The following is a 25,616-nucleotide window of genomic DNA, read 5'->3' on the forward strand; positions in this document are numbered from 1 at the left end:
CACTGAGTGAAATCAAGGACATCTTTTTAGATGCTTTCAGCTTGCAAGTACCTAATGCAAAAAAACCCATCATGGAGAAACTATCCAACATAGTGGACCAAGTACAAAATGAAGACCTAGACACCTATGCTAAATTACTTGAATGGTCTGAGAAGAAATTCCAGATGGAGGTAAATGAAAAAATATCTGGTGAGATAGTACTATCTCAAGTAGAACTAGCTAAAAAGGTCGAAAAGGTAAAAATAGTACTTGAGAACATATTCTCATGTACTCAAAAAAGTGTGATTCCTCATACTTCACACAAGAAACAAGCCAAAGGATATTGAGCTTGGAAAGGAACCTCAAGGTATCTAGCACACAGCTACTAAAGGATCCAGCTCAAAGTGAGAAGAATTTTTCCACAACCCTTCACACCCAAAAGGAATTAGTTGTACTCATAGTAGATGAGGGTAAAACCAAGGCCAAGTTGATATAGATACAGTCTACAACAACCCCTGATATGGAAGTTTTTTATAAAGAAATGGCCTATGTAGAGAATGTTTTGAAGAAAGATCCCAATCTTTCTACATTGGAAGGCCAACTACAACTTGCAACAGAGATAGCCATCCAACTTAAAGAACTAGAAATTTCATTATACAATTGGGATGCTTCTCTGAAGATCATAATGGAGGTAAATAAATCTTTTCTAGCTAAGTATTCAATTCATTCAAAGAACCCTTTGACATAAGTGTCAAAAAGGGGGAGAAATACATTTTGAAGTAGATAATAAAGGAGATACCCAAAAGGGGGAGATAATGCCCAAAGTTTTGAGGATTGATAAGGAAATAAAGCCAAAAGGATAAAAAAAACTACAAGTAAGATGTGTGAAAGGGGGAGTAGAAACAGAGCAGACAAAGAAAGGAATGACAAGGTAGAGATAAAGAGTACTAGATTAAATAGCATGAGAAAAATTTAGCATAAGGAATTTTAAATACAAAAATGTCACATTAGCTCAAGGGGAGTTACAAGTTTTTGAGGTATATAGTCTTCTAAAAAAATTTGAACAAGTATTTGAAGTTTTCTACACATACCAAACAAGATGCACATAATACTCATAGAGATCATATTCATAATGATTAGTTAAGTGTCAAAGGGGGAGATTGTTGGTCTTAGATTGGTTTTGACAATTGAGTTTAAACACACTTAAGAAAATTCTAAGGATGAAGATGAGTATAATATATATGTAAAGCTATAGTATGTGCCAAGCCAAAAATTCAAGAGGTGTTGAGTGAACTTTAGGTACTGAGAAAGTTTCAAGTTCTAACTAATAAGTGATGCCGAGTTACTATAGGTGTTGAAAAAAGTATAGGAGTCAAGCAAGACAAAGTTACTATACGATTCAAGCAAGATGGAATTCCTATGTGTGTCGAGCATCAATGATTAGTAAGTGTCGAGTAACATAGAATCAGTATATGAGTTTGTGTCTTCACAAACTCAGATGTAAACTATCTTTGAGTTGTCTCAAGATGAATCTTGAAGGATCTAAAAGATAAGATCAAATCTATTACATTCCCTATGTAATCATCATGCAACCAATTGGAAAAATGGAGAAAGCATGCAACCAATAGGAAAAGTGTAAAGAATTGAGTGGGAAAAGATGGATGAATACCGATTGTGGATTCATACCTAACCCTAAGTCTCAAAACCTTCAAAACAAGGTTGATGCCCCATAATTCATAGAGAGTGGTAAATCAACTTCAAAGTAAATTCCACTATCAAACTTCCTTAGAATCTTACAAGGACCAAACTTCTTCATATTTAGCTTATTATAGGTGCCAACAAGAAATATACATTTCTTCAATTGAATCATTACCTCATCACCAACTTCAAAAGATGTATGTCTCCTTCTCTTATTTTCTCTCTATTTTTATTCTAGATTACTGTCTTCCAAGTTCCTTTTAACTTCCTCATGGAAATCCTTCATGATATTTACATATTCTTTAGCTTCAACACTTGTCTTTGTCTCAAGGTTTAGATTTCTCAATTTTTTAGTTCCTTTAGAATTATTTCTAGTAACAATCTAAAAAGGTGTCTTCTTAGTGCTTCTATTCATAGAATTATTGTATGTGAACTCTATTTGTACCAAAATAAAGTCCCAACTAGTAGGCTTATCTCCAACCAAAAACCTCAATAGATTATTAAAACTTTTTTTTGCCAGTTCATTTTATCCATCTATTTGTAGATGAAATATAGAATTAAAATTCAACTCTATATGCAAATTCCTCCAAAGTGTCCTCCAATGATAGCCAGTGAATTTTGTATCTCTATCTAAAACAATAGTTTTAGACAATCCATGCAATCTCACCACTTCTTTAAAGAATGATTTAGCTATATGTATAGCATCATATGTCTTCTTACAAGGTATGAAATGAGCCATTACCACCAAAATGGAATCATTCCCTCTCTAGGTTCTAGAAAAACCAAGAACAAAATCCATACTAATATCTTTCGCATGCTTGTCAAGTATAAGAAATGGTGAATATAATCCCAAAGTTTGACTAGTTCCTTTTGTCATTTGACAAATTCTACAACTTCTTACCATTTTATGTTGGAATTCTTTAGAATAATTGAGGGGGGGGGTGTGAATCAATTATCCAAGGTCTAGATGTACAATTATAACTTTTCATAGCTTAGTGAACCCATATCCGTAAAATATTTTCATCATGCATTCATCCATTAGATCATACAATCACTTATACTTGTAGGTTACTATCAAATCAACTTTGCATAAATGTAAACATGGAACATAACAGATTCAATAGCACACTTCACACAATGATTTAATGTGGAACCCCAATTTGGAAAAAACCACCAGTAACATGTTACTCATTCTCACTCTTCTAAAGTGATGCCCTATGAAAGGCCAACCTTGTTAAAGGTTACAATGCACACTATTAAATGTGACCTAGTTAAAGGATTTCAATCATCCTATTAGGAGTGAGCCTTACTAGAGGACTTTAGGTCATTTACTTAGAATGTCACCTAGGTAAAGGATTTACAAATTATTGTTAAGTCAACCTTAATCCAAAGGATTTACCCTAGACTAGTATAATGATTAGAAAGTAATAATAAGGCTTGATCTAATAATAACTTACAACACACTTGCAGATTATAGATCTTTGTTTTAGTCCCCCATTCTGCTTGGCATTCACACACTTCAACTCTGATAGCTTGTTCACCCTTCAAGCATCCATACCCTTAAGCCTTCTATCTTTGCTTGCTAATGCAGTCTCTTCTCTTAGGTCACTGAATGAAGCAATACCTTAGACTCCTTTTCTTCCTTAGGTTTTCACACATGAGAAACTTTGCTTCTAACTAGCCATCTCTATAAATAGAAAATTAAGATATTTTGTCATTCATCCTCCATCATTCATTTTAGGGTTAGGTTAGATAAGGTAGGATTCAATGAATCTACCCATTATTTCATTTCATTCCCTTTTAGAAAATTCTCCTTAAATCCTCTTTGAATTTGCCTCAAAATGATTCACCATGAATTTTGTGTCACCAACTCATCAAGCTTATCTTCCACATAGTTCACACAATCCAATAAATTAAACCATCGGCTCAAATCCATCAAATTCTTGATCTTTCTCATAATGCTGGCACTTGGCATTAACTTTCTTGTGGTGCTTGACACATACTGCATTTCTTAGCATCCACTATCAAAATGCTCAGCATGAACTAAAGTTTACTAGTGCTCGACATCAAGTAAACTTTACATAGCTTACACTATATCACTCAGCTTACATTATAATTTACTTTTCTTGGCTCCAACTTATTTTCTAAGCAACTTACACTAACTTTTCTAGGCACCTACTATGCAAAATGTTAAGCTTGGTAGACATGCTTTATTTAGGTTGTTTTTCTAAACTTAATTAGTGTATCCATCCTTCGCAACCTTAAGTGGATCATCAATGCACTATAATATCACTATCTTAAGTGATCCTTGTACTCCTTTTTTATATCATAACTCAACCTTTCTTCTACGTTCTATTGTTATCTTATTTGATCAAATCCTCTTCATCAATCAAACAAATGATAGTACTTAAATCATATAAGCAATTGTCTTACAAACAAGTAGCAGGTTTGACATTAGTGACAAAACAATGATTGAAACACATTTATCATACTTGTATCAATCTATTTTCAACATTTTCTACACATCCTTATATATCTATGACCAACATTACCTATCTAAAATCAACTTTATTGTTGCATTAATCCCAAAATGTCCAGCAAGTCCACCAATATGTTTTTCTTGTATGATGTTCTCTCTCATAGATCCTCTAGGTATGTACAATTGAATTTAATTAAAAAACATGTCTTCCCAAATGAAATAATCATTCCACTTGTTCCTTACAAGATTTCCAAGGTTCTACAAAATTAGGATCAGATTTATACAAATGCTTCAAATCATTAACCCTAAGTACCTCAATTCTCATTTCTATCAACAATTTCCTTTAGCTCAAACCATCAGCAACCTTGTTTGACTATCTACTCAACCCACTTAATATGTCTTTGATTTGACTCATCTTGACTCCCAAAATATTGCAAAGCTTTATGGTCAATATACAATACAAAATCCTTATGCATTAAATAGTATCTCCATTTCTTCATAGCTTGAACAATAGCATAGAATTCTTGATCATAAACTAAAAATCTTCTCTTCGAATCATTCAATTTATCACTAAAGAAAGTTGTAGGTATTTCTTCTTTACTCAAAATAGCTCCAATAGCACTTCCATTAGCATCACATTCAACTAGAAAAACTTTTCTAAAATTAGGCAAAGCAAGTGGAGGCAATTTTGCAATCTTTTGTTTCAATATTCCAAAACTCTTTTGTGCTCCATGTGTCCACTTGAAATCCCTTTTATCTCCTCTCATAGTCTCATTCATAGCATTGCAAATATAACTGAAATTTTTTATGAACTCTCTATAAAGAATTGCCAATCCATGAAATGATATTACCTCTCCAACATTCTAAGGTGTAGGCCAATCAAGAATAACTTTTATCTTTTTAGGATCCATTGTCAAGCCATTAATTGAATAACAAAACCAAGTTACACAATCTCTTCCTTCATAAATGAGCATTTCTTTAGGTTAATCAGAAATTTCTCCTCTTTCAATATTTGCAATACTTGTCTAACATGTTGAATATGCTTGTCCTTAGTCTTATTGAATATCAAAATGTCATCTAGATATGCAATCACAAATTTACTCAAGAATCCTTTCAAAACCTCATTCATCAACCTCATAAAAGTACCAGGTGTATTAATTAAACCAAAAGTCATAACCAACCATTCACACAAACCTTCATTAGTCTTAAAATCATTTTTCCGTTCATCCCCTTCTCTAATTTTGATCTAATGATAGCCACAATTCAAATCAATCTTTGTAAAACAATTTGCTCCACTAAATCTATCCATTAGGTTATCCATCCTAGGAAAATAAAATATATATTTCATTATTATCTTGTTTATGGCTCTAGAATTAGTGCACATTCTCCAAGCCTAAATCTACTAAATTTGAAACTAGTGATGATGATTATTTAAAGCTGAAAATAGAGTACAAGATCTTGAATCATGAATTGAAGATTACGAATCTAAATTTGACTTTGAAGAGTGATCTTAGTAAAGTTGAATCTGATTCAAAGACTAAGAATATAGATCTTAGAGCAAGTCTAGTGAAGAAGACATTTGAATTTGAAACATTGAAAGAAAATCATGAAGAACTTCATAAGTACAACACTATTGTGAAAAGTGAAGTAACTTAGTGTAAGCAACAACTTGAGAAGCTTTATTCTAGCAAAGAAAAGCTTGATGATTCAATGTCAATACAAATATCTACTTATGATAAGAGTAGCCTTGGTTATCTATTTAACATGTCTACAAAGCAACCTAAAAATATATTAGATCTGAAAGAAAAAGATAAGTCTGATGATAAGATTGAATTTAGTCAATCTTCTAATAAACCTAAAGAAGTTGGACAAGGCAAGGAAGTTGAGATATTAGATGAACCAAAGTAAGTGGAATCTCCTAAAGAAACTAGGTATGAATTTAGAGATAAGTGTTTTTCATGTAATGAAATAGGTCATATGAAAAGAGTTTGTACAAATAAGTCATTTAATAATGGTAAGGATTTTTATTTTCATATTTCTCATGGTATGGGTCATAAAGCAATTGATTCTAGGAAACCTGAATATGATAATGATAGAAGGAATAGTAGAACGTCTGGAAATACTAACCCTGTAGATAGAAGAAGATCTAATGAGAGGACATTGAGAGAAGGAAGACCGTATGAAGAAAGAAGATAGATCATGTATTATAAGTGTAACAACTTTGGACACATAGCTCAGAATTTTCATGCACCAGTTGATCAATAGAATCATAGAAGTAGAACTCTAGAATGTCAGTTATGCAACAACTTTAAACATATAGAAAAGTTTTGTAGAATGAATAGAAACTTCAAAGATAGAAGGAACAATGGAAGAAACTTTAGAAATAGAAGGAACCATGGAAGAAATTTTGGAAATGATAGAAGGAACTCTAGAACTAAGAAAGACAATGAGGAACAAAGAAATGTAGTCAATGAACTTCAAGAAGAACTCAATGAGGCATTTGTAAAAGGATAGACATCTCAAAAGAAAAGTTAGAAGATGGTGAGATAGGAAGATCGAAGTCAGTAATTGAATTTGATTTAGCTAAGTTGAATTAAGCTTGTTCATAGCACCAGAATTTGAAACTTCATCTAGAGATAAAACTAGAGGTAGCCATTAATAAACCTTCTTCTCATGTTACTAATATTGCTTATGATGACAATGCATAAGAACTAAATCATGTTAAATCCCAACCTCAACCCTCAATTTTTCCTCCACTTGAACCTAAATCTTTACTTCATATCACCTTTAATCATTTTGAAATGATTAAAGCACCTAATAATCCTCTTTATATTACTTCTAGGGTTTCTCATATCCCTTCTTATGGTATTTTGATTGATCCTTCTTCTATAGTTAATGTTATCACTAAAGAGAATCTTTTTAACAAATGATTGCATAAGCCTATGATGCATCTAACATTTGGATTAAAACTTGTTAAGGTTTCCTTTATTGCCTCAAGGTTATGTATCTCTTTTTGTGACCCTTTATGGTAAAGTTGTGGACACTACCTTTGTTGTCATTCCTACTTCCAATTAATTTCAATTTGGGTGTGGTATCTTGTGACTTTCTTACATGCAAGATATATCCTTTCCTATCCATAAATACATTAAATTTCTCCACAATGAAGAAATTTTCACTGTTAATCATTTTCTTTTTAAATCCTAGAGTCCTTGAGATTGTGCTAAAATAGACTTCTATTGGACTTCTCTCCCTAAAAAACCACCCACTTGCCTTGTTCATCTTTACTGATCCTATCAGCTATACAAAGTAGATAAAATTCTTAAGATTAACCTTCCTAAGGTTGATTCTCCTACAACTATCTTACATAGTCCACTTATTTCTCCCCTGCATAACATTTTTCATCCTGTAGCAGTTCCCTCTTTCAAACCTATGTTAGTTGATCCTAATTCTTCAATTTCATCTTGTAAGACTATTTGTAATCAACATGCTCATCAACATCATAAGAACCATCAACATAAGGCCAAGAATTGTGCTCTATCTTCTCAAACAACATCCTCTTCTCAACCTTTTCCTTCCTTTGACCAGCCCATGCTTGAGCCTTTGGAGGAAGTTAATCATAGTAATAACATGCAAATGGATAAAGTAATGATTCTATTCATGTGTTACTACTGTAATTATTGATTAGGAAGATACTCTTGATGATGTTATTGATTCTAATGAAAATACACATGTTGGTGATGATGAATATGAGAATATTGATATGGATTTACAATTTTCCTAACATGCTTTCTAAATAGTTCACACTTACTCTTAGTATCTATCATAATAACTCCCACAAGAGTCCTTTCTTGGATCTAGTTGTTGTTCCTTCTATATTGGATATCATTCCTCTTGTGAGTTACCCACCTTTCCCAGATGATAGAGACCAAGATGGAGGGCGTAGGTGACATGCTTGAATTGGACTTCTCTACAATGGTAGTTTTGTATATTTGTATTTTGTTTTCCCTTAGTTGTGCTCTTTGTTATATGTTTTGTCTAGATTCCTTTTGACGATCCTTGTTACTCTATTGGTGCAAGGTGATAAAGTAATCAAACATGTTGTACACACTCTTCTATTTGTGTCTCTCCTTCTGTATGTTGTTACATGTTGTGTTGTACATGTAATAAATCTAGAATGTGGATGCTCTTGAGTAGGGCTAGAAGGTGTATCAAGAGCCTCATCTACATCAAATAGTTAGCTAGTTAGCTTCATCCCCATAAACTAAAAGCTATGGTTTCCATAGATGCAACATACATACATATGTGTATGTATGTATGTTGCATCTATGGAAACCATAGCTTTTAGTTTATGGGGAACATATGTATGTATGTTGCATCTATGGAAAGCATAGCTTTTAGTTTATGGGGAAATTTTATGATTTATACTTACTCAACTAGATAATTAACTAGTTAGCTTTACATTGTAAGTTTTAGATTCAAGTGTAATACCTTGAATGTAAGCTTCCGATAAGCTTCTGGAGGTTTGTGAGCCAATTATTTATGTATGGTTGGCTAATGAGCACACATTAATCTTATTTTTATGCCAAATCAATGAGAATTTTTGTTTTGTTTTAGGATAATTTTGTTTTATAAACTCTCAACTACATGGTTGAACAATCTTTTTCTTGGACTCTCCATTTGTGACTATATTGCTATAGGATTATATATCAAAATAGAGGAATTAAATGATTAAATGTACTAGATGAAAATGGTATAAAAGCATGAATCAATTACAAGTAAATATGCATTATAACAATTCCAAAAAGGGTGTTTGAGGGGCTCTAAGTTGTAGCATGTTGGTAATCTAGGATAGGGCAAACCAACATGCACAAGTTTGTATGGCAATATGCACGTGTCATATAATAGTTTCAATGATGCCAAACTTCGTTGGATACGTAATATCAAGATGCTTGAAGTAGATTTATAGAACATCGGTGATGTCCAAGTGCTTGTGTAAGATTTTGACGAAGACTCTTTTGGTAAATAGTGTCCAACAAGGTTATGTATTTTGGTCCAAATTGCTTCACATCATAAGTTCTTGTCTTGCAGTTTCGATATGTTGTTTGTGGATATACAAAGAAGATATATTCAAGTCTCAAATGCTAATAACCTGCATAAGAGAAATAATGAAGTTCTGAGTATCAATCTATACAGAGACAAAGCGCTTGTTTCTAGAATGCATTGCATTCCTTCATTATTGATAGTTTTATGGCGCAACTTTTAGATATATATTTTTTGAGCTGAGATGATGATTTGTAGTGAATCATAGACGTTGTAATGGTTGGAGTGCTTTACTTGTTTCACATTCTAGAACCAACTTAAGTAGTTTGGGACTGTGATAAAGATGAAGTTTTTGGGGGTGTTTGGATGATGTTGTTGACATGTTTTGATTTCCTTTCGCAAGACACTGGGGATGGAGTTTTTGGCCAAAAAAAATTTGTGTTCTACACGTTTCATCTAATTAGGTTGAACGAAATGATGTAATTGTTTGTTGCAAATGACATATACGTTCTAATCATTTTGCAGAGTGGATGAGTAGAAACTGTGTGTATGGTGTATAGAATGAGTGCAAAGATCTACAAGTGTAGATTATTAGGGAATGTTTGGAAACATAATGATAAAGTCAATTTTTGATGTATGAATCAGAGAATTGTAATCAACATTTTAGAGAATGCTTTTTGTACCACAGTTCATCAAATACTTTTCATTGTAATTACTTGATATTGTATCTTGTTTTGAAGAACTGATCTTCATTTTGCAAGTCACTTGTATATTTTCCTAAGGGCTCGTTTGGTTGATGGAATAGAAATAGAAAAATTGGAATACAATTTTTATTTTCTGTTTGGTTCATCACTTGGAATAGGGAATAGGAATACATATTCCCATTTTGCCTCTAAAATGAGCTTATACCCATTTCAAAAAATAGCTGTTATTGAAATAGCCATTCCTATTCCCAATATTACATGCCTATTCTCCATTCCTATGCCCGTGGCCAAACAGGCCCTAAGATTGTGTATCTTTGTCTGCAAGTCAAATTAGGACCAATGAACTTCCTTGACCTTGACTAAACTATTATAATCATTTCTTCATATAGTGAGTTGGATCTCATGATGGTTTTCCTCACATAAAGTCTTGGTGATCTTCTATGTTGCATGTTATATTTATGTTGTTTACATATGCAAATGTGTTAAATGGAATGAATGGAAAATTAGTGGTTATGTTTTTATATATGCTAATTAACAATTCTTTCACCCAACATCATGGGTTCAAATTGGACTTTTCAAACTCTTCTATAAAGCAAAGTGAATATGGATGAATTAATTTTCATTACTTTTTAAAACAAAATATGATATTCCATTAACAACAAATGATATTTTATTTGTTCAACTATTTGAAATTTTCATATTAATTTTAATCAAATCTTTAAAAAATCATCTTTATGACACTATGCACTAGATATACTATTTTAAATGAGTTGCCTGATGAATGACACCTCTAAACCTTAGTTGTAGATAGATAAATGTCCATTTTGAATCTCTAAAAAATGAAGGTCTTGTGATATACCATGAACAAGGTCTTGTGTTCTTGTTGTTGACTTGGTGGTCAACACCTCCTTGGAGAACTGTGATATGGCTTACTTCCTCCCATGAGTCCTAAATCTGACATTTGCATTAGGCATTGATAGTTTGAGCTTTTGGTGCAACGACAAATCATTCCAACAATTGGTATTTGAGCTTTGGGTCATGGGTCTGAGTCTTCCTTTAGTGGGTGTTGAGGGGGAGATTGTTTTTGACTTGGTGGTCAACACCTCCTTGTAGATTTTTGACATGGCTTAACCACCTTGTGTGAGTCCTAAATCTCACATTTGTATCGGGCATTGAAAATTCAAGCTTTTGGTGCAAGAAAAAATGATTTGAATAATTTTCATGTTAACTTTTGATCAAATCTTTTTTAGAAATTATCTTTAAAACACTTAGCAATAGATATGCTATTTTAAATGAGTTGCATGATGAGTCACACCTCTAAACCTTAGTTGTAGATAGATAAATGTCCATTTTGTATTTCTTAAAAAAACAAAGGTCTTGTGATACTCCATGTAACAACTACATGTTGATGAAGATAATGTGTACGACTATTAGGCTTAGTCCTTTAAGAACTTTGCTTAAAAGAAACTTATATGTAATTCTTAAATGTCACATTAAAATTTTATTATCTCTCTTTTACTCTTCTCCCAAACACACTTTGTTGTATGTTGTTTGTTTATTGTACATTTTAAATTGATTTAAAAGTGGAGAACTATTATGATTACATATTATTGTATTCTTCAACTTCAACGACTACATATTGACAATGCTCGCATGTATAACTAATGTAGTTTGTCCCTTAAGAACTTTGCCTAAAAACCTAAGTGTGATTCTTAAATGTTACATTAACATTTCATTATTTCATTATTGTTCTTCTGCTTTTGTCCCAAACAAACACACGTTATTATAATGTTGTTTGTTTGTCGATTGAATGATGGAAAACTAAAATACATCCATTCATAACTACATTTATCACTGTATTCTTCAACTTCAACTAAACGGCGCAGTTTTTCCATCTTTTGACCAACCTAGAATTAGAGACCTTAAATCAACGTTAACAAGTTGGAGACGAAGTCTTTTGGCCTCTTTTCCCGAACGGCTTAAGCATCACACACTAAGACTTCATTCCTAATCTAAAAGTGTTAAATAGTCAAAGTTTTTCCCAGTCAGGTGTACTGTAGAAAGTTTTAATTTGGTGGACTCTCAAGTCACCACAGAAACTCAGTCAACACGGATCTTGTCACAGGCGTTTTGGACACGGCCTTTGACAATGCAAACGCCCGAAGTTACGCAGATTTGCTGTTGGATATGGAGTACGAGTGGACTAGGGATGATCTTTAATGGTTTGCTCTATAATTGTCGTGATTTACCAAGCACATGCCAGGAAGGTTGAAACGTTATTACAAGCAATTATATTTCTTTGGATGGGTCTCTCCATTGTATTATATGTGCTTGATATTTTAAAGAATGGTTATTTGTAAGGGTTCTGTGTTCGAGCAGATGGAGAAGTTTAGATGGATAGTACTCGCTTTGTTCTTTTCCTCCGCCGCAGCTCAAACAGGTATGGTAATTATTTGATTCAAAAGAATGACAAAATATATTTGGTCCCAAATAAAATAACGTTTTGATGCCTTTAGAAATATACTACGCACAGACTGTTTTTCAGGTTTGTTTCCATCATCAGTACATGAAGTGTCATTCATTATTTATTCTGATGATAGCCTCCTGCGAAATTCTGAATAAACATAATCTGTACGACATTTGTTTTGGGAATTGTCCTTACCATAAAACATTGAATTGGCTTTTAAATCTGATATTAGATGAACAGTCTTAAGGTCGAAATGTTCCTGGAAGAACAAAAATGTACGTATGTTGGTACAGTTGTTTTATATCATGTTCTATCTGAAATATTCCCACAAAGATCTAAAATAATTTCTAGATGTCTGTAAAAGAAACTCTGTAAAAACTATTTTTGAGGCTAGTTTCCATCATCAGGATATGAAGTGTTGCTCATGTTTTATTCTGATGATGAAATCATGTGAAAATCTTGATAAAACAAAATTCTGCCAACATTTTTTAAAGGAATTCTCTTTATCAGACTCATTTAGTTGGCTTTGAGATCTGATATCAGTCTCAATTAAAATGCTGAGCTAAAGGGGCTCTATAATGAATGGTCCCTAAGGTACAGCATTAGTTAAAAGTTTTTCATTTGTAGTTACAAGTTAAGGGGGTTTAATTTTGAAGAAAGTTTTATAATTAAGTGCATTTGAGTTGGAGTAATACTTGGATGGATGACGTACTGGGAAGGCTTAATGCTCCAGCTCTGTGGATATCATCCAAATGCAATATGTACTAAGACATTCCATTCATTCTTATAAAAAATAGACTCTTGTTAACGACAACTCATAAAATATGGACCAATGATTTCAACTTGAAAATTACATAATTGAATACTGATAACAATATTGCAATGCACATAACTATGTCATCCTTCCAATGTATGTTTACCCTGTAAGTATATAAGATTGTTGTTATTGCTGTCAAATCTTTGAAAAAAATAAGTCGTTTGATTTTCTTAATTTGAAGCTTTTGAAGTAAATTATTACAGACTGAAAAAATGTGTAAGTAAAAATGAAACATGTTTCATTCTTATGTTGACAGACTTTCTGAATCTCGATTGTGGTGCCGTGCGAAATTACTCTGATAATGAGACAAAGATGGAATGGATTATTGATTCCAATGAATACATAGCTGTTGGTGGAAAGGCAAATGTTAGCAACTTTAGTGTAGATTTAGATTCTCACTTGCAGTCTCTACGTTTCTTTCCAAAGCCTTATAATAAATCTTGCTATAGCTTGCCTGTGGATCCTGAAATGCCCTATTTGTTAAGGCTGTGGTTTCATTATGGTAATTACGATGGAAAAAGAAGTCCTCCAAGCTTCAATGTCTCTGTGGAGACGCAGGGTATGCTCTATAGACAGATGGAGAATATTGCAGTCACAGGATCCCAAAAATGGGATACTGAAAAGATTTTGACTTCTGGTTCCGATAAAACACTATATGTTTGCCTTATTCGCATATTGGATGGTAATGATCCTTTTGTATCTGCAATTCAGTTAAGAAAGCTTTCCATTGGCATGTATGCACTGCAAGGCAAGGGACTGATGCTGAATTGTATATCAAGATATGATTTGGGTGGGAAATCCCTTATCAGGTATGTTTTCTTTACAGAAGTTTCTTTTTGTACATTGTAGAGATACAATTAAGCCGATGAAAAGCAGTGCTCTTGATTTTAAAGTTATACAATCAGTCAGGACTCAAGGCTTTCCAAGTCCAATAAACTCTTACATCTTGAAGATTTATACCAGGAGATTTTGGGAAGCACTCCTTACCTCGTTGCTAGATTAAGTTCAACTTACACTATTGGAGATGGCCACATATATGGTCCAAATTACAATACATCCACAGTTAAAAGTTATAATTGGAACTACCTTTACAGTATAGGGTTAGGAATACAATATAGCAATATACATTTGGCTTCCATTATCCCCTGATATTCTCTGACGTTGTTTAATAAAATCATCAGATTGTTTAGTTGAATCCAGACAGAATAATATTATACTCCATTCTTACTCATTCTCTATAGATCAAAGTTGAGCCTGTTCTGTTAAAATATTCTCAAAGGATAATTAATTCTTTCTGGAGACATTCTTGGTATCTTTCTATTAGTAGTTAATGTTAGTTTTTATGATCGGAAATGAGACAAAGTAGAAATAACATATATGACAATGGACACAACGAATTAGCCTAGAAAACCGTCCAACTTAAGGGAGAAAAGCCCGGCCACAAATATTTTGCTTATATTTAATGAAAGAGCAGAAGAACTGATGTCAAATAGGTTTCAGCTACCTAAAAACATGTTAATTGTAAGTTAGTAACACATTTAATTATGCAAAATCTGATATAAAATAATAAATATAAATTGAAACTAAATAAACAAAATTTTAGAATTTACCTTCAATAATTTCAATTTGGAGAAAGTTATGAAAATTGGTTTGTCAGAAACATTTGAATCTCCTCACCCTCATATTTTCTTCACCTATCTTATTTGGGTGCCAATTGCCTTGCATCACCAAATTGAGGGAATGGACGGTGCATGATGTCCACAAGATGTGATCATATGTAACCTCTACCAAAACACCTGCAACCCTGCAAACTTTTGCATTGTCCTTAATTAATTGGACAACATTATCACTACCCAGTGCCTCTATGGAATCAATGAGAATTCAAGCAATAAACTCTGCATCTTTTACTTCCACCTCATAGTCAAATGCTTTAAAAAACATTGCCCCTTTGGGGACACAATAATAACATTGATCAAGGGATGGTTTTTGCAATATTTCCATCCATCAGAGACAATAGACATCTATTTGAAGCCAAGAATCTCTTATTGGTTTTAGTTGGACCTCTACATTTTTTCTCTCATTATGCAATAAAGTGATGCACACCTTTTCATATCTAGGGGTTTAGTAATCACATGGTACATTATTTATTGCTTGCACCATCTCCCTCCAATAAGGTGATCTCACTAAGTTGAATGGAACACCATTCACATAGAGGCAATGTCCAAGTTTTTCATCAACAATATCTCTCAACTCATTTTGGAAGGTCTCATCTGATGGGCCTCTCTTGCAAGTGGTGATTTGTGGTTCTTCTACATCATCATCCTCCCTAGAAGGCATAGGCAAGAAGGGATGTCTAGAGGCTTGTTGAGTGGGTGGTGTTATTGTTTTTTGTTTTCCAAAATAAGCACCTTGTTTCCCTTTTGTAAATAATTTATCAGCATTTTCTTGTTCTTTTATGAATGTTTTTAATTGCCAAGTGGCAACCCTTTCTTATCTTACCCTTCACACATATTAATCCCTTTACCCTCAAGTCCCAAAAAATGAAGTTCGACTTGCAAGTTGGAGCTTCTATATTGTACATTGCAAAAATTACATTTCCAAATAAACTGCCCACCTCCAACACCTTGAGAAATTTTTGTAGTTTCTACATAAAGGAGACCCTTTATCAATTTTAAATAATTGATATCCTTGCCCACCCACTGAGCTTTGACTACTCATTGTTAAAATCTATAACAAAAATGAAAAAAAAAAAAACCTTCAAAACTTCTACAAAAACTTAGAATTATTTTGGAACCTTTCAAAAACTTGAAACAATCTATGAAAAAACTAAACAATATGGTTGAAATCCATACTTTCAACACTCAAATCTGCCTTTTGGAAGGTATTTGTCACTCCACAATCCATCTCCTTCGAATACAATCTTCAACCTCGCAAGATGGAGAGAGCAAATGAGTGATGAAATGTGTTTGAGAAGTCCAAATAAGGGCCGTTTTAGGGTTACAGCCAAAAACACATTAAAAAATCACCTTTTCCAAGTTTTGGGTCTACTTCTCATGTTTATCCCCATGGGTCCTCGGGGATCAGTCCAGATCCATGTTGGATTCCCTCAGGTCTGCGGGGATCCTCGACTGGTCCAACCTTCGGGTCTGCGGGGATCCTCGACTGGTCCAACCTAGACCCACACAGGATCTAGATTTGACCTTGCAGGTCCTCTTGGATTCATGGTCTACAGATCCGGATGGACTGACATGGTCAACTCCAGACCCTATGCAGACCCAAGACATACTAGTTTGCAGATCCGAACGCGAATACAGTTTGTGGGTCATGCAAATCCAGTAACATAGACAGACAATAATAAAATTCCTTAGTATTGATCTCTTATAACAAATGATAGCAATCTGTAGTATCACTGTGCATTCTAATTAGAAGATAATATAAAATTGTCTTGACTCTTGATGTTACAAAGTGAAAACCCTTCATTGTCTTGACCTTTTAGTGCCTTGAAATTACAAAGAGGATGACGTTACAAAGTGAGGTGACATTATGTGTTGAGTCAGCTTCAATAAAATATAGATTATTTATTTATTTCAAATTTATGAGGGAAAACTTTACAAGAATGAAGTATTGAGACTCTTTATGAAGTTACTCATCCTAGTAGCACTATTCTGATTCAAATGCATTTAGCCTTAGATGCAATAAGTGCTTGGTGGATCGTTAATAATTTAATATTCATAAGAAATAGATTTATGTAAGCCAACACTGAAATAATATGATTAGCAATTTTGATACAAACATGTTTAACCTTAGACGTAATTAGTGCTATGTAGATCATTACTAGCCAATATGATTAGCAAATTCAACTCAAAATAAATGTAATTGACACTTGATAAAATCATCATGATTTATACACTGCTGTTGCCTATTCTATGAGATATTTAGTGTTGAAGGCCCTCTGATCTATTTTGTGCATTTATGAAAATTAATGAGCTTCTGTTTTGTGCCGTTTCGAAAATCAGCAAAAGATTTTATAACACCCAACATTTGAATTCCTCTTCAAGATTCCAGATTCAAGGCTGTTCTTATCAACGAAAAAAGGATCTTAATTTAAAGGAGGATCAATGCTTAAGTTGGGTGAGGAAAAAGGACACAGAATGTTGAGTAAAATAAATTCCCATCAGGCAATCCTACAATAGCACAACACAAAATTAAGCTTCATGATAGACTAAATTACTTATTAATATAATTTCTGAATTTTTATTGACGGAAACATAAGTTAATTTTCTTTCTAAGTTTTAAGTGACAAGTTCCTTGGATAAGTTACTTTGGCATGACTAAGGGGTGTCTCTGTTATTGAATTCACTTAAGTTTTACCTCACTTGCAGGCGTCTCATACCACACAAATTGGTTCTGGTATTTAAGCTGATTTAAAACCTCAGATGTTAGAAAAGGTAGTCTTTAACATTTTTCAGAAAAATTACTTTGTTTGATTGAAATATAAACACAAATTATGTCATAATCAGGTATCCTCAGGATGACTACGATCGCTTCTGGCAAATCAACAGTAAAGGGGATATATTTAACAGCAGTCTTGTTGTAAATAGAAGTACTATAGCAGCGATTTCTAGTGACAATAGTAGCAGCAACCGCCCTCCTAGTGAGGTCATGCAAACGGCAATAGTTGCAAAAGAAAACATCGGCCAGTTGCTTCTAAATGCGACAGAAGTAAAGCCGAAGACATTAATTGCCCTGTATTTTGGAGAGATTGAAGGAGTGAACACCTCTCAATCAAGGATTTTCAATGTTACAATAAATGGCACTGCAATTGCCACTGTAAATTTCTCTGTGGATAGTTACATAATTAAGAAAGAGGTTACTTTAACAAGTATACAAGCAAGAGAAGTAATCATATCTCTTGATTCAATAAAAGGGCAGGGGAATTCCAGCCGTGGGCCTCTCATAAATGCTCTGGAGCGTTATAACGTTATTGATACAGAACCTGAGACTTTTGGAGATGACGGTAAGACAATTGCATCTCTATCTTGTATAATTGATCTCTTGATAACGTGACATGAATCTCTCAAGTTGTATTGATAGACTATAAAGAGTCATACCAGTTGTATATGAATCTTTCAGTTGCTTGTCACAACTTTTCTTTTTGAATATTTTTTTCTTAATTTATTGATGTTGGAAGCCCGAAATCTCTAATTGCCTTACGTTGTCGATTGCAGTTAGTGCACTTCTGGGTATGAAAAATGAATTTAACATGAGGGACTGGATATCGGATCCTTGCTTTGGTATTGAGTGGGATGGAATCAAGTGCACCAAAGACAATCTAGTTAGAATATCAGAAATGTATTTTCAACGGCTCTCCAACTTTAAAATGTATTTAAGTTTAACAAATTGATTACTTTACCAAGAGCTGACATATATTTGCTTTTATATGAAATTAGTGATTTGTCTGGAAGGAATCTATCAGGGTCTTTGAACTATGTGTGCAATTTAACCAGATTGGAGAAACTGTAAGATCATTCTAGACACATAACCTTTGTTTTCTAAATTACTTTTACCTCTTTCTCAGTGTTTTTTCTTTGCTAAAAAAAAACAATGTTTTAAAATTTGTTTCTCAGACATCTCCAAAACAACAGATTCAGTGGCCCCATACCACCCTGTCTCTCCACACTGCGTAACTTAAGCGAGCTGTAAGTTTCTCTTCCTTTATATGTGTGCTTGACATGAAAAGAATTTGCATCTGACTGGAAAGTAATTTTGTATTAAAGCCTGTTTTTTTCTCTTTTTGACAGCTACATACAGAACAACAATTTTAGTGGACTAATTCCTAATGGTCTTTTGCATCGTAAATTGGATTTCAGGTAATTAGGGTCTAGTCTGAATTTTATATTGAAAAGTTTTAAGGAATGCATTTTGATTAACAGTGAACCAAAGAGGTAGTATTACGATCCTGCAAATTTCTTTTCTTGCTGCTACTGAAAATACTTCACAATGTGCCCTCAAAATGTTTCCTTTTCGCAAAAGCCTGCCTCCATTTCAATCGGGACAAAATTTCCCAAAAAAGTGTACAATTAAAACATTCTGTCACTCGCAAAACAAAAATTGTTAAAACTAATGAAGGGGTTCTCTGGCATTTACAGCAAAAACTGGTTTTATTCTCGGTTTCTTGTCCATGACATTATACAGAATCTGTAAGAAAATGGGTTTGGTGGATACATTTAGAACTATTTTGTAGCAATGTGTCTGAATGGTGAGCTGTCCCAAAACAAATAGATTAGAGCAGCAATGCTAATAGCACTACTCTTAGGTAATCGAAAAACATAAATGAAGTTTAGAAACACAATATTGTAAGTGCAGTATTATCCTACAGAATGTCTGACAAAATGTGCTTAGACATTGTTGTCTTGTTTTGTTCAGTTGCAGCACACTTAGAATTCTATCCTGATGTTCACACCAAATCAGTTACCAAAAATTGGTTTGAATTCTTACATTATTTTATTTCACAATTAAAAATAGAATAATATTGTGATGTTTAATTTATTACATTTACCAGCTTAACTCTCGGCTTGTGTTACTTGATTCACCAGGCAATCAAACTCAGTTTAGACACAATTTTTGGTTTATGTTAGGATTGCTCTGGCCCAGCTGACACATGGCACCATTTTGAATAATCCATCTGGGGGTCTTGTACCTGTATCAAGCATTATTTGCCTTAGGGTTATGCCATGGATTCCGATCTAAAAGGCTTATTAACAAGATTAAGACTTCTCAATGGGAGTCTTGTTGCCTTCTGCAGCACAACTCTGGCTAATGCGTTGGAATTCCATAATTTCACGTGTGATGGAAAAGGCTAAAACCACTCATTGGTAACACCATATAATATATTCTAATCCATATCATCATTCCACTTTTGAACTCAGAACATGATAAGTAGGAACCATATTATTGGGATTGTCCGGATTCCTCAATTGATAACCATGAACCTTAATCAACATAATGTCCTTAATGACTTTTTGCCCATTACTTTTAGCGAATTGGAAAACTTCAGGAGCCCTAACATTATTTTCCTGGACCCTTCTGTTCTTTGCAATCAGACATTTTTAAGAAAAGAAGACAAAACTGAAACTAATGAACTCTAACAGAGAAATGCTGTTCCCTGACAGTTTTGACCTGCTTGTAGGCCAAGGTACATGGGAATTTTACTGTTTAAAATAGTTTTCTCCAAAGCCCAACATGCAATATTTCAGAAGAAAGTTATAAACCTATCCAAAACAATCGTCGATGGGGTCTGCAATTAATTCATTTGTCTTATGAGAAAGCCAAAAACTGGCTTTCAAAATACCAGCCTGCTCAGCATTTGCAGCGGACTGCCAAAGTTTTGAAATCATCCAAAATTGCAGAGCACCCCTCATGAGACGCATTCTTGTACAGATTGTGACTATGTAACAATTCAATTAGGTTGATAATCATGAAATATTTCAGAAGAAAAAGGAGTTTATAATGATTTGCAGGTCCTCTGAGAATCCATATCTTATCCGGCCCAAAGGTAAAAACGAAGGGGTGATGATAGGATCAATCATTGGCGGCATCCTTTCTGTTCTATTACTTTTCATATCAACGCTCGTCTGTCATAGAAGATACTCTGCAAAACAAGGTGAGGTTATCAATTTCACCTTGTTCCTCCATAAACGAGTGTTCAATTGAAACTAAATGTTGCTTAAAGATGCCGTCTTCAGAATTTTATCTTTTGGCTGTGGCATTTTCTGATTGGAATTTGGAAGTCAGATGCCAGTGCAGATTTAGCGGCCAAGGCACCAAACCCTGTAAGGTCTAATTCATTTAGCATAGCGGAGCTTGAGGCAGCGACGAAGAATTTCACCAACGAAATCGGCAAAGGAGGTTTTGGTAGTGTCTTCTATGGTAAATTACCGGATGGGAATGAAATCGCTGTGAAAGTACTCTCAGCTACATCGAAGCAAGGACCAGGAGAGTTCAAAAATGAGGTACTGCATAAATGTGCCATACCATATCTGTTTTTTGATTGAAGTTGCAAACTTTTATATGTAATGCTAAAATATTATGCTGTTTTTCCCCGCAAGCAGGTTGATCTTCTTTCAATCTTGAATCACAAGAACTTGGTGCGTTTGCTTGGATACTGCGGCTCCTCGAAGAAGCTTATGCTTGTTTACGAGTACATGGGTGGAAAATCCCTCGCAGATCACCTCCATGGTAGGTTGACTGCTGCAGTCAAGATTGGGGTCAAACTATTCAATCTTACAGCCCATCTACATAAACACATTTGAAACAAAAAATTCTTCAAGAAAAGGAAAAAGAAAGGAAAAATAAACAAACAAATAAATTTTTAAGTATATATATATATAAAGGTTGTAAGAAAAGACAAAACTCAGAAATTTTACAATGTTTCTATTCACTTCATGCCTACAACCCTTCAAATCTCCATGCCTTCGCTTCTTATTTGAAGTCTGATATCTTTGATTATTCTATAGTATTTATTGCTATTGGTTGCTGATTCTTAAAATGGAAGCCAAATATTGATGAGAAATTTTTTTTTTTTTTTCACTACAAAATATATTCTTGAAACTTCAACCTACACTAGAACTGAAAATCTTAAATATAAAAAGTGGATTTTTGTTTTGATGATGCAAGATTAGTTAACGAGTCCAAATGCTCCGCATAATTAACTTTCAAGATTAAGTATTCAACATATAAAAGGGAGATGAATTAATTCATATGGATCTCAATTTGTCTTTTTGACAGGTTCTTTGGCAAACCCATGTACCCTTGATTGGAAAGCTAGGATTCGAGTAGCCCTAGATGCAGCAGAAGGTACTTCATTTCTACCTTGTTCAACAGAATTAAATAAGAGTTTTTGTCTGTTTTCTTCTTTAAAAAACCCCAAGAATTAATAAAGGGATTCTCTCTCTTTTCTTCTTGCGAAACCCTCCTCGTCTGAAACTGTTTTATTTGAAGGATTGGAATACCTGCATTGGAGGGCCACACCGAGAATCATTCATAGAGATGTGAAGAGTTCAAACATTCTCCTGGACAGGAATATGAGGGCAAAAGTTGCAGATTTTGGGCTTTCGAGAATTCTTCAAGATGCAAAATCTCATGTGACTACCCAAGTAAAAGGAACAATGGGATACATGGATCCAGAGTAGAGATTTTATGCCCTGCAAATTTACTTGGTTTCGGGTTGCAATGCAAATAAAATATTTAAACATTTGAATTGATATAAGGGCTGTTTACTTACGGATTATTGTAACTTGCGTTAATTGATTGTAGGTATTTTAGGACCAACAAGTTGACAGAGAGAATTGACGTCTTTAGCTTTGGAGTGGTCTTGCTGGAGATGATCTGCGGGAGAAAACCAATCCTCGAAAATGCTGACAGTGAGGAAGAAGACTTTGTGAAATGGGTATGATTTAATTCTGATTACCATCTTTAACAATTTGGAATTTTCTATTCAGAAAGATTGATGAAGAGTATTTTCATGATAGGTAATGCTCCATGCAGAGGCAGACCAAGCATCTTCTCGTCGCCTCACAGACATCATAGATAAGAGGTTGTCTTTAAGTGAAAATGAGATGGAATGTTTCAATTATGTTGTTGATCTGGCAATTCAATGTGTGGAGTCTGAAGGATCCAGGAGACCCACCATGAGTGAGGTTGTGGAAGGGCTTAAAGCAGCCAAGCTTTATATGGAGCCTAAAGACATGAATGCTGGAAAACCCATGGATGCATTGCCTCCAGAGGAATTCAGTAGAGCTGATTTTAGTAGCAGCCTCCTGTATGTTGGCAGATGACACAATTAGTCACTGCACCATTCATGAGGTCGCTTGATGGCTCAATGAATACCATTGTTTGTTGTTGGGGAGATTCAATGGTTCGAGGTGTACCATTGTTTATGTTTTCAATATTCATCTTCACAAGCTTAACGATGTTAAGCACCTTGTGACATGTTTTAATTTATTCCATTTTAAGTTAGTTCTTGCTTAATTAGGATGAAAGGATGTCTTTGCTTAATTATGTCTATACGCAGAAGGCAAAGGTTGTTCAGAATCATCCAGTAGTAAAAATTAAATTATATAATATTTTGAAGTTTTTTTCCTTTAGTATTTTGTTATCGTATTGAATTTTTTTTAATAAAAATCTTAATAAATTATGTTACAGACCATAATTTTTTAAAATTTTATAATTAAAAAATTAGACTTAAATACAAATTTTCAAGATCTAGATTAATATATAAGTGACAATAATTTTTTGGTTTGTTATAACTAATTTTGAACAAGCTAATTGTGATTATTTATTTATTTATTACATATGTTTCTTTTATATTTTAAGAAAGCTCATAGAAAAGTAAGTAGAATTTTTTCTTATAAATTATATTTAGATGTAAAACATGTTTTTAGTTAAGTGATTAAATATTGGTCATTTAATGAAGAATGATATGAAATTTAATAATTGTTCATATTTTGTATATTTTAATGGTTACAACTCTTACCACATGCTCCTCTAAAAAATATATATGTATGAAACCATGCCGCTTTTTAAATTGAAGAACTTTTTTACAAACACAAAATATGACAAAACTCTTTATTTTATTGTCTACAATTTAAAGTTTAAAGAGAGATTATATTGAAATATTGATAAATTTTATCAAGAATAATTTGTTTGACCGCTTCACAATATCATGCTCCATAACTATTGTCAAGTTGTATCTTATTGCATTAATAAGCTCATATAATATGTACCTATAAAATTTATCAATTAATGATCATCTCAAAAGGGTAAGAGCAATGCATTGCTTTAATGGGTGTACATCCCTTTACATATGCCCTCATAGAATCCTACCATCATCTTGTACTACTTTAGATTTAATATAGAAAAAAATCTAATTTGAAAATATATATTTTTCTCAAGTCAGACATCCACATCCATCTATGGCTACCCTACTTCTTTTTGACACGGGCATAATGTAAAGGTAAAGATACCTAATTCATCTCCAAGGTTATTTTTCAAACTACTACTTAAAGACATAAATGATCCAAGCATCTAATGAAAAGGTGTGTAGAGGTAAGGAACTTAACAATAGATTTTGAATATGAGATTTTGGGACCATACTTGTTGCAGTGAGCTAATTTAGGTTATAGATGTTAAAGTAAATATTATTCACTGTAACTTAATTTATATTTAGGTATATTATATTAGTTGTAATTTCATATTTTATATGCATTTGAATAGTTGAGGGACACACATTTTATTCAATTCTCTCTATTCAAGACTTAGTATATAATGTTTAAGCCATTCCATATAAGAAGATTGTTATACTCTTTGTATTATCAATCATCAATTAATCAATCAACTTTTTTTTTCCCATTTCATGGCTATACAAGTGGCCTTCTCTTACTGAAATCCTCAAGGCTGCAGCTCTCTATCTCCTATAGTTTTGTATTTGTATCTACGTGGTAGATAGTAGTATAGGTGATATTCAACCTCACTTGAAAGGATGAAACATTGAAGATATTGTTCTCTTGCAGGTACTTTTCCCAATCCCATCTTGTTTTGCAAATTTTATTTGGCTCAAATTGTCTTTACTCTTTTGTAGTTTTATGCAACATATGGCATCTACAAATATCATAAGTGTTTAAAATTTTATTACATTTGTATTTCACCTAGAATTCATCAATATCACTATATAATGAGTGGAAAGAGTGTTGGAATAAATTAACAAGTGAGTCATAGTTTGAGTTTGAATAAGAGTCTATAAAGAACTAGTGATATATTTATAGTTCTAGTTTGTTGTCAACAATTCTAATTTGACACCAATAAGGATAAGATTGTTGTCAATTAGTCACAACTAGATGTAGAGTTTTTTTCCAGTTTTATAGTAGAGTTGTTAGCAGTAGTTTGTGTATAAATATGCATTGCTTATTGGAATACCCCAAAATTTGCAACCTAAACCAATTTTGTTCATTAGTCTCAAAACATCAATCCATCAATCGACAAAGTCTTAACTTATTAGGCATTTCTAGTTCTATTTCGCTACTTGATGTAAATACCAATTGCAAAATACCATAAATCTACAATAAATATATACTAGATTATTTAATTACTAAAAATTGACTTGGTTCACCTAATAAACCCTCTTAATTGAATTAATTAATTAAAAAGTCCTTGTGCATTTAATTAAATTAAATCACTCATTTAAGCTCAATAACACATGAAAAAGGAATTAAATACATTTAATTAAATAAAACCCCTAATTTCAATTATTGGATTTAGTTATTCATTAATTGAGAAAACCTCTAAATGTGAGGTAATATTTAATTAAATCCTCAAATATCTTTCAAAAATATCCTTTTGAGTTCAAAATGAATACTTTGAGATAACTTGAAAAGA

The 25,616-nt window shown here is 33.2% G+C and overlaps 1 protein-coding gene across 1 annotated transcript; it reads left to right on the forward strand.

Moving 5' to 3' along the window:
- Window positions 1-12,032: 12,032 nt before the first annotated feature.
- LOC149576839 (putative LRR receptor-like serine/threonine-protein kinase At1g67720) lies at window positions 12,033-23,199 on the forward strand. Its single transcript, XM_089820390.1, has 15 exons — window positions 12,033-12,167; window positions 12,262-12,340; window positions 13,441-13,993; window positions 17,705-18,201; window positions 18,413-18,536; window positions 18,635-18,703; window positions 18,812-18,883; window positions 18,986-19,054; window positions 20,705-20,847; window positions 20,979-21,196; window positions 21,296-21,422; window positions 21,972-22,040; window positions 22,185-22,371; window positions 22,500-22,632; window positions 22,715-23,199. The coding sequence occupies exons 1-15, from the start codon at window positions 12,120-12,122 to the stop codon at window positions 23,018-23,020; spliced, it is 2,694 nt and encodes an 897-aa protein (XP_089676516.1). The 5' UTR covers window positions 12,033-12,119; the 3' UTR covers window positions 23,021-23,199.
- Window positions 23,200-25,616: the final 2,417 nt, after the last annotated feature.

Source organism: Cupressus sempervirens, chromosome 1, assembly GCF_028749045.1.
Source record: "Cupressus sempervirens isolate cs-2001-9-10 chromosome 1, ASM2874904v1, whole genome shotgun sequence".
Taxonomy (NCBI): domain Eukaryota; kingdom Viridiplantae; phylum Streptophyta; class Pinopsida; order Cupressales; family Cupressaceae; genus Cupressus; species Cupressus sempervirens.